This window comes from Anabrus simplex, chromosome 3 (genome assembly GCF_040414725.1).
Source record: "Anabrus simplex isolate iqAnaSimp1 chromosome 3, ASM4041472v1, whole genome shotgun sequence".
Lineage (NCBI taxonomy): Eukaryota > Metazoa > Arthropoda > Insecta > Orthoptera > Tettigoniidae > Anabrus > Anabrus simplex.
Genome location: NC_090267.1, coordinates 383,430,506 through 383,441,754, shown reverse-complemented (window position 1 = coordinate 383,441,754; position 11,249 = coordinate 383,430,506). Strand labels below are relative to the sequence as shown.

Below are 11,249 nucleotides of genomic sequence, written 5' to 3'. Positions count from 1 at the left end.
TTAATTCAATACCTAGGCCTACGCCCCAAACATGATTAGTTTTAGGCCTACTGATGCAACTCCTCGTAATTACTTCCGACCATGTCTCAGTTTGCACTTCAGTCACACCATTTAATCTAAGTCTATTACGTTTAATTCTTCCAATGTATTCCCTTAACATTCGAATAATTTCATCCCTTGAGGCCAATTCGGATAATAAATTAACACAGTCAACACACTTTCCCGCTTCCGCTTGCACGATGCGTGCGTCACAAACACAAGCACTTCGCGAATTATTTTCCCTTTAGCCTATGACCTGATCCACACTTCCACTGGTATTTTACATCTTCTGCTTCCCGTCGTTAAATTCTATGCACTCACTACTTTCCATTAAACTATTATATTTCTGAAAATTCTCAACAGCTTGAGGAGCAGCACGACCGGCCGGCGCCATGTTTTTAAGCATATGCCCTTTATTTACAATCATATTTATGTGATTACCACAATGGAGATCATTCCTTATATTAATACCTAGGTATTTACAATGATCACCAAAGGGAACTTTCACCCCACCAACGCAGTAATTAAAACTGAGAAGACTTTTCCTATTTGTGAAACTCACAGCCTGACATTTATCCCCGTTTATCATCATACCATTGCCTACCGTCCATCTCATAGCATTATCGAGGTCATTTTGCAGTTGCTCACTATCTTGTAACTTATTTATTACTCTGTACAGAATAACATCATCTGCGAAAAGCCTTATATCTGATTCGACTTCTTTACACATATCATTGATTTATATAAGAAAACATAAAGGTCAAATAATACTGCCTTGAGGAATTCCCCTCTTAATTTTTACAGGGATAGATAAAGCTTCGCCTACTCTAATTCTCTGAGTTCTGTTTTCTAGAAACAGAGCCACCCATTCAATCACTCTTTTGTCAAGTCCAATTGCACTCATTTTTGCCAGTAGTCTCCCATGATCTACCCTATCAAGTGCCTTGGACAGATCAATCACGATACAGTCCAATTGACCTCCTGAATCCAGGATATCTGCTATATCTTGCTGGAATCCTACAAGTTGTTCTTCAGTGGAATAACCTTTCCTAAACCCAAACTGCCTTCTATCAAACCAGTTATTAATTTTGCAAACATATTTAATATAATCAGAAAGCATGCCTTCACAAAGCTTACATACAATGCATGTCAAACTGACTGGCCTGTAATTTTCAGCTTTATCTTTATCACCCTTTCCTTTATATACAAGGGCTACTATAGCAACTCTCATTTGGTCAAGTTCCTTCATCCAAACAATAATCAAACAAGTACTTCTGGTATGGTACTATATCACAACCCATTGTCTTTAGTATATCCCCCGAAACCTTATCAATTCCAGCTTCTTTTCTAGTTTTTCAACTTTTGTATCTTACTGTAAATATCATTGCTGTCAGAGATAAATTTTAGTACTTCTTTAGTATTAGTAACCTCCTCTATCTGGACATTATTCTTGTAACCAACAATCTTTACATACTGCTGACCGAATACTTCTGCCTTTTGAAGATCCTCGCATACACACTCCCCTTGTTCGTTAATGATTCCTGGAATGTCCTTCTTGGAGCCTGTTTCTGCCTTTAAATACCTATACATACTCTTCCACTTTTCACTAGAATTAGTGCGGCCACCAATTATGCTTGCCATCATGTTAGCCTTAGCTGACTTCTTTGCTGGATTCAATATCCTGGTAAGTTCCTTCAATTTCTCCTTACTTCCACAGTCATTTCTAACTCTATTTCTTTCCAGTCTGCACCTCCTTCTTAGTCTCTTTATTTCCCTGTTATACTATAGTGGCTCTTTACCATTCCTTAACAGCTTTAAATGTACAAACCTATTTTCACATTCCTCAACAATTGCTTTAAACCCATGTCAGAGTCTGTTTACATTTTTATTTACCGTTTTCCACCGATCATATTTACTTATTAAAAACTCCCTCATGCCTGTTTGTCAGCCATATGGTACTGCCTAACAGTCCTAATTTAAATCTCTTTTTTTCACATTTATTTTTAACTACGACAAAAACAGCTTCGTGATCACTAATACCATTTATTACTTCGGTTTCTCTATAGAGCTCATCTGGTTTTTACAGCACCACGTCCAGGATATTTGTTCGCTTAATTATAGGAATTTGGCCGGAGTGTAGAAATTGTACAATTCTTTTTAAGTATTGTATTTGGGTGATATAGCAAGCCCATATCCATTTGAAGAAGGGGAAGAAGAATAATCAGCATCAACAGCTGATAGCTACGACCCGTAACCTCGTTTATAGTACTTCGTCGCCCGTCGGCTCGACGCTTGAACAACTGAGGATGAATGTGCCTGATTGACTTGTGAAAGGTATAGTGGATAATATATAATATCAGCAGAGTCACGGATGCTTATTCCCTCCAGTTCATATTAGTACATCCGAAGTATGTTTTATCCTCGGTGATAAATCATCGACGGACTTATTTCGATAATAATACATTTCTATTTCTCGAGACCTTTGGACTTAGTATTTATACTCTGGAGCCCACCTATTATAATAAATACTGTTGTTAAGTGTGTTATATATATGTTTCTGTATCTGTTTATAGACCGACCGCAGAACGATGAATTGAAGCGAAGTTCTCTGTTCTGAATAGTGATGGATGAAGTGATATTTCATGCATCCCAGAGACTGGAGGCACTTCAGGTATTCCCTTCAATGAATTAAATATTCTTCTTTACCGTCATTTCAGCATTCTAGGCAAGAAGTATAAAATAAATTCAGAGGAAGTAACTTATAGAGTTATGCAAGTAATTTATGCAATTAGTGCCATGAAAAGTGAAGTTGTTTCACCAAGAGGAAAATTTCCTGTCAGTTTTAATTATTGTGTTGATATTGTGATGGTACCCCACTGTAAGTACCTAGGTGTTAATATATATCTTAATTGGGGTACTGGTAATCATATTAACGAGGTTGTTAACAAAGATTACAGATCTCTTCACATGGTTATTAGAGTATTTAGGGGTTGTAGTAAGGATGTACTGTAAAGGAGAGAGCGTATATTTCTCCAGTAAGATAGCAGTTAGAGTATAGCTCCAGTGTATGGGACCCTCACCAGGACTACTTGATACAAGAACTGGAAAAAATTCAAAGGAAAGTAGCACGATTTGTTCTGGGTTATTTCCGACAAAGGAGTAGTGTTATGAAAATGGCCGTTGTCTTCAGCAATTAAAGCAGATCCTGCCTGCACGCAAGTGATGTTCGTTTGTGTGTATGACGTAGACCTGGCGAGCGCTGTCTTGCAGAGTGCATTCGTCCAAGACATACTGGTCCCACCCCCGGCCTTATGATCTGGGGAACAATGAACTACAACTCTCGTTCACTTTTGGTGTTTGTGGAGGGAACACTGACCAGCGCTCGGCACATGCAGAATGTTGTAAGACCCGTTCTTTTGCCATTCATGCAACAGGAAGGTGATGTGTTGTTTCAACAGGATAATGCTCGCCCACACACTGCACGTGAAGCTCAACGTTCTCTGCAAGATGGGCAGCAACTTCCGTGGCCAGCACGATCTCCGAACTTGTCTCCCATCGAGCATGTGTGGGATATGATGGGACAACAACTGACACGTGTGACTTGTCAACCCACAGCCCTTGCAGAACTACGTGAACAGGTCGAACAGGCGTGGAATCATGTATCCCAAGAGAGTATTCACAATCTGTATGATCGAATGGATGACATAATCAGCGCCTGCATTGCTGCCCATGGAGGATATACCACATGCTAATATGGGTGTTTCAGCATGGATCGACACCGGGTACCTCAGTACCGCTTGAGCTATTGATCTGTAAATGTAATCATTTCATGTACTCCATATGCACTGTTTCAACAATAAATCTTGAGTGAATTGGAAAACTCGAAGAGGGTGTACCAATTTTTTTTTTCCAGCAGTGTATTAGAGTGAAGAACATTGAGAGATAGGTGATTATGTCAGAATTCAGAACCAAAAGAACATTACGGAAATACTGTGAAATTCGTACAAAACTGTCCAGAAAGAAAGACTTACAAATAGAGAAATAAAAGGTGTAGTGTGGTGGCTAATGTGTATATATAAGATTAACACGTTCGCTGCTATTGTCATACTGTTAATATTAAGCGTGAGTGCGTCACGAGTCACTGATGTCTCGTACCGTACTTCGCTGGTGTGCGTCACGAGGCACTTGTGACTCGTACTACGGAGGTAGTTCTGCGGGCTGCCGATGGATGGCGAAAGTATATTACTTCGAAATAATTAGATTGACAGCTGCAAGTCATAGCAAGTTCTCACATTCCTCAGCAGGATCCACCAGCGCTCGGTTTAGCACAGAACAGAGCATTAACATCCCTTTCTGCATGTTAGTAAAGGTTGATTTACATGAGTATAAATGCATTTTTACACAAACAATAAATTAACATATTTATTTACTTTAAAATAAAGGCATTGCATATAAAATTTAAAATAATATATTTTTAAATAACACTGTTCTCTATGTGGACTCAATTGTCTACTGCTTTTTACTGATCTTGAAATTCCCTAAACTATTTACACTCATGATCTCACTAATTTTGTTATTATACAAGGGCAGTTTTTATTTTGAACACAGTAAGTTCAATCTCAGCATTTATGAACCTTATTAAAGCATCCATTGCACATGAATGGTTTGTTTGGGCATTCCTTACAGTACGCTGTCACCTGCTTTGTTTTCTTGTCAGCGTCTTTCTATGTGCCACATTCTCGCTGAGCTTTATAGCAAACCACGCATCGTCTTCGAACTTGTCTGGCTGGTCCTTCCATCTTTGAGAGAGTGTGCCTACGTCTCCTCCCAGGACTGATGACAGGTTCTGTCTGTGGTCCAACCAGACTTCTTACAACCTTCTCTTGAAATTGCAGTAGTGGCATTTTTTTGAGATGTCATGGTGTGATGTATCCAAGCATTAACCAAGATCGTTCCAATGATAACTTCTAGGGCTACTTTCCTGTACCATTTTTAAACCTTTCCGTATACCTGAATAATAGGAAGACATCAGATCGCTGAAATCGACCCCCTTTTTAGCACCATTGCAATCAAGAACAGAGAGAAGCTTCCTGACATGTTCACCATCTCTGTTTTTCTTTCCAGAGTCTATCAGTCAGTCACTATGGCTCGGCAGAGTAGAAAGCATTGGAACAGGTCGCTTGTCAACCCACATGATAACTCGAGTACAGTGCTGACACATCCTACCCACCACATCTCCTTTCTTCATTTTCTGTTTCACTATCATTGGTAGTCCACGTCTATTTCTACGAAGGGTCCCACACGCAAATGTTTCATTCCTCAGAAGTTCTTCTGCCAGAGGCACACTGGTGTAGAAATTATCGGCATAGAGGATACGTCCTTCATTTAAGAATTCACGTAGAAGCTCCAGTACAACAGAATGAGCATGATCTACTCTGCTTTCCCTCTCAGTGGATTTTCCTGCATAGATCTTCGTTCTAACAGTGTAGCCTTCTTTCGCACAGAGTTTATATACCTTAACTCCATATTTGTGAGTTTTGTTAGGAATATACATTCTGAAAACTAAACGGCCTCTCCAAGGAACCATAGTTTCGTCTATAACCATTTCCTTCCCCATTGTCGAGGCATTCTCAAAATTTTGGTTTAATTTATCGAGGAGGGGTTGGATTCAATAAAGACGATCACCTGGTTGTTGGTTAGCTTCGTTGTCTGCAAAGTGCCAGAATCCAAGAGAAGAAGGAAACGATCCTATGGCATTGCCCGTCTAATAAGTCGCACATCATATAAGCCATTCTTAAATAATAAATAATAATAATGTTATTTGCTTTACGTCCACTAACTACTCTTTTACGGTTTTTGGAGACGCCGAGGTGCCAGAATTTAGTCCCGCAGGAGTTCTTTTATGTGCCAGTAAATCTACCGACACGAGGCTGATGTATTTGAGCACCTTCAAATACCACCGGACTGAGCCAGGATCGAACCTGCTAAGTTGGGGTCAGAAGGCCAGCGCCTCAACTGTCTGAGCCACTCAGCCCGGCCTAAGCCATTCTTAGACCAGTATGAGTTAATAGTCGGGTGAAGAACAAGTCCCTTACACATGATAATTCCTAGAAACTGTTTCATTTCCTCAGCATTAGTTTTCTTCCATTTCAAACTTCTGGACTTGATTTTCTCATTATGACTTCGTTTAAAATGATTGGCATACCTGTTTGTTTCCTGAACCATCATTTCTAAGAGGCTGTCATCCACAAAGTGAGAGTATATATCAATGGGCTGTCCCTCTTCTAACTGTAACTGAACCTTTGCTTCCCGAGGAAAAACAGTGAAGCCTAAATCATTCCTGGTTATATCACACCAACTGCAGTCTGATTTAACTGATTGTGTTTTAACTTGTTCACTGTCACTTTTACTGTGGCTATCATGTACAACTGTGTCGGTTCCAGAGGACACTGGTGAAGATGATGAAATTGACAATGAAAAATTGGGATCCTCAATATCACTACATTGGATATCGTTATCTCCTAAAAGATCAGCAATATCTGACTCTTCTAATGGTTTCTCTAATCGAGATCTCCTGGCTCGTTGTGAAGAGTCCGAACTGGATCACTCTTTGGGTAGCTGGAAGTCTGCTAATTTACGTTTCATCTGAAACAATTCACACACATTCCTTAGCTGTCTATGCTTATGGTTGAGTGATGAAATCTGCATATAAATTACTGTGATGCTGCACAGAAAAGATGCCCAATTGTATATCCTGTAGTTATCTCACACGATGACAAGGGTATTCTCACGCTGCCACAACGGATTTCCGCCAGCCTACAATGACGGCTAGAGCACGATAATACCTGATCAACAATGTATAGCCCCTATTGTCCACCGCAGTTGAGCGAGACGTCTAGTAAAAATGCGAGGCACTGGCGACTCGTATAGCAAGTAGCAAAAGCTGCATTACATCCATGCGTCACGAGTCACCCGCGCCGCGTAGTGTAAGGTAGTTGTTAAATGTACACCTATGCTATAGAACAACATAGATACCACCTGTGGCTTGCTATCATACTGTTACGCAAAGTTATCACCGTAGCAGCATAGGAATAAAATGTGTATTTTTGTCCAGTAACACATTTTTGTGCTGTACGAGTCACATGTGACTCGCAAAGCAGCGAACGTGTTAAGGGTCTAAGAGAGAAAAAGAAGAAAATTGCTTTGTTATGTGGAGAATGAATGGTGGAGGCACACTTGTTCGGAGTATGGAGGGAAACAGAATCAATTAGGATCAAGTACCTGGGTAGTGATTGTAAAACAAAAATAGAAAGATTGAAAGACTTTTGTACTTCTGCCGTATAATTAAATAAATAAATAAATAAATACTATTATACAATTGTTAAATAAAGAATGGATCACACCGATTAGGACAGCAACATTTTTCGAGATAATAAAACATGTGGCAAAAGAGAAAGGAACCATGCACAAAGTTAACTTTTAGTATTATGGTTGTATTGTTGATTTCATTAAGGTAACTATGTGTTAATTGCATGTGAAATTGATTAGGTTTCAATAGATTAAATGTTCCTTCCTCGGCTGCTGGAGTTCTGTAGCTGTAAGTTGAGAGCATTCATTCATTGATCCATCCACTCATTTACTCATTCAATTCATCTACTCATCCAATAATAAAAGCTCTCTCTGCAGTTGGTGGTTATCCGTGACTGGGAGGGAGAGAGAGACCTTTTTTTGATGCATGTATAAATTCAGTACATTCACTCCTGCATTCATGCATTAATCATCCATTCACTCATTCAGTCATGCATTCATTCACATGGGAAGTTCTCATCATATCTGCCGGAGTTCTGTAGATGTAGGCAGAGAGCATTCGGCTCGTTAAATCATTAAGTCACTTATTCATTCAATAATTCATTCATTCATTCATTCATTCATTCATTCATTCATTCATTCATAATGTCTATTGTAAATTAAGAAAGACAATGTTCAGACTAGTGATACAAATAAATACTTGCACTAACACTAATTAATAGGGATAAGATACATGTTGTCCTAGACTAAATAACAATGTTAGCATCTAGGACAAAAGTAAGAAAAAAAATCTTATAAGCTACAAGTTAGAGATCAGGTGTAATTAGTGAGTAGGCATAATTGTAACCCAGAAAATAAACTAAATTACTCTACACACCATGGAAGCTTCACCTCTAAGATACAAAACCTTTACGGGGAAAATATTCTCCAAGCTACTAGGCAGTTCGACAACCTTCGAAAGAAGATGAGTAACTACCTGGCTCGACTCGCCTTCTTGAAACGCTGCAGGGGCAACAGCATTATACCAGCATGTGTGAGACTGAAATATCACACCAAGAACCGACGGACAGACCGTATTCTTCACGAAACCAGCATTTAACTTCTCAGGGAAAGGATCAGTGACACCAGACAGACTCTGGACCACCTCAACAATAAACTATTTCACCTCCACTTGGATCTTGCCTGCACCTTGTCTCTCAATGACTGGACCACGTTAGACAGCATTAGCAACACACAATCCTAGCGTACACTGGAACTAGCCACTGCCAAACTAAACAAGAAATTCGATCGCCTCCTACTAAAACAGAAACTGAAACCACCTGATTCACTACAGAATAATATAATAGTTAATCTCACAGATAAGCCACTCGGTGAACCTACTTCCTCGACCTTGAAAAAAGGACTCAGCTACGCAGTAGCTCCTAATAGGATACCGGTAGAAGAAATAATTAACAAAGTTGAAATTGCAATCCGACACCTCCTTACCGAATCTGCAGAAGAGATCAGACAGGATATATCATGTCTACTGAGAACTGAAAAGCCGCCGCCATCCAATTTGACCAAAGAAGAAATTCATGCCCTCAAAACACTACGTCAAGATACGGAAACAATAATCCCACACACAGATAAAGGCAACGCTACTGTGATAATGACACGCACACCAACTACACAAGGAAAATAGAACAATTACTCACCGATTCTATGTACAGGAAAATAAGAAACCCTACCAACCGCATTAAGAACAAACTCCACAGTCTAGTAAAAAATTTCCAGTATTCCAGCCGAAATACAGAAAAAGCTGATCTCTTCGGACCCCATACCTCCCAAATTCTATGGCCTCCCTAAAATCCATAAAGAAGGCATACCTCTGCAACCTATCGTGAGCGCTATAGGATCTCTGACGCACGATATCGCCCATTACCTTGCTGGACTACTTCAGCCACATACAGGGCACACTGAAACCTTTGTGAAGGACTCCCGACATTTCATCCAGCTCCTTAAGGACCAATCAATTGAAAGTACGGACTTACTAGTAAGTTATGACGTCACTTCACTTTTCACCAAAGTGCCGCTAACAGAAGTATTCCCGCTATTAGACCAGAAACTTCCAGAAGACGTGTCAACACTAGCTAAAGGATGCCTTAACGCCACTTATTTCTACTTTAACGGGGAGTTCTATGAACACACTGAAGGGGCTGCGATGGGGTCGCCTTTCTCTCCAATAATAGCAAACGTGTACTGTATATGGAACACTTCAAACAGAAAGCCGTAGCCACATCTACCCTGAAACTGAAATGTTTTCACCGTTATGTGGAGGACACGTTCGTGATCTGGCCTCGTGGGAGCAACAATCTGCAGCTATTTCTCAACCATCTCAACTCTGTTCACGTAAATATTCAGTTCACCATGGAAATCGAAGTAAACAGAAAACTACCGTTCCTGGATGTCCTAGTAAAACGCAACATCAATGGGACTCTGAGTCACACAGTATACAGGTAGCCCACACAGACAGGTACCTGCATGCCCCTTCTCATCACCACCCATCACAAAAGCAGGCTGTTCTAACATCACTGGTTAACAGGGCCATAGTGATATCAGATGCAGAACATCTCGAAGAAGAGAAAGAACACCTCACGAGAACCCTCAGGAGAAATGGCTAATAGCTCAATAACATCCGACGAGTCTTTAGGAAATCAGAAGAAAACAAAGAAAAGGCCGCCATAGAAGAAAACAATAATAATAATAATAATATAAAAGAATTTATTGGACTCCAACCTATTCAATACAATAAATTCTTTTATATTATTATTATTATTATTATTGAGATTCTTTCAATACGGAAAATAAAATGATTTTCATTACTTGCAATAGAAGAAAACAATGGGAAACAAGAACTGACCCACCCAAATACAGCGATACTTCCATACATTAAAAACACTACAGACAGGATCAGCAAGGTACTGGACAAATGCAATATTAAAACCATCTATAGACCACACCGGAAGCTAGCCTGTTATCTACCACCAGTAAAAGACACGATAGAACAACAGGCTCCTGGAGTATACCACACTGAATGTAGCTGTGGAACGTGCTATGTTGGGGAAACAAAACATCTGATCTCCACCTGCCTAAAAGAACATATCCATCACACCAAGAATCAAAACACAGATATTTCAGCTGTAGCCAAGCATTCCTGCAAGACATGGAATATCATTTGACCAGACCAAGATTCTAGCAGCAATCCCTTGGAGTCTGGAAAGGAAAATCCGCGAGGCTATCAAAATCAAGAAACATCCAAACAATATGAATTTAGAAGAAGGATATAAAATCAGTAATTCTTGGATGCCTATCATACATAGATTAAGTTATACAGACCTCAACATAAACACGCAGGTCAAACCTCCAATTAGATAATGGCGCGGGCAAGCCACACTACCTGGCTGTGACACATACCTTCCAGAATTCGCACAATACAGCCAGGGGACTTACGTCAGCCAGAAAGGCTAGGATATATAGACCAAGGTCAGCCACCACTCTTGTAGTGTGATTGTTGCCTGGGAGACTGATTACCTCGGATCGAGTAGGGGTATTTCAGTCACCTTGACAAAGAATGCTACAGTGTATTTGACACGTCGGCAAACTGTCCGTAATGTACAGAAAACAACACGGTTCAACCTGGAAAATAAACTAAATATCTCTTAAACATTGTTTCAAAGAATAAAAAGTTTTGCGACTTTAATTTTGAGATTCATATATAATTTAGTCTTCTTTTTAGCCTGGTTGCCCAATGGTTACACCTCATCACATGGCAAAAATGTTTCAGGAGCTGTCCCATCAGTGGTCCAGAGATCTTGAAGATTCTGATGAGAAGATTTGACGACAACCACGAGATACAATAGTCC

At 39.8% G+C, this 11,249-nt stretch overlaps 1 protein-coding gene across 4 annotated transcripts in view; it reads left to right on the top strand.

The window, feature by feature from the left end:
- The first annotated feature begins 2,274 nt into the window (after positions 1–2,274).
- Positions 2,275–11,249, top strand: part of LOC136866403 (reticulon-4-interacting protein 1 homolog, mitochondrial-like) — a 270,197-nt gene continuing 261,222 nt past the window's right edge. For all 4 annotated transcript variants that reach the window (XM_068226726.1, XM_068226725.1, XM_068226724.1 and 1 more), the window contains exons 1-2: positions 2,275–2,373; positions 2,613–2,710. In XM_068226726.1, coding sequence (XP_068082827.1) covers positions 2,663–2,710 — 48 coding nt within the window. In that variant the 5' untranslated portion in view covers positions 2,275–2,373; positions 2,613–2,662. The remainder of the gene's footprint in view (positions 2,374–2,612; positions 2,711–11,249) is intronic.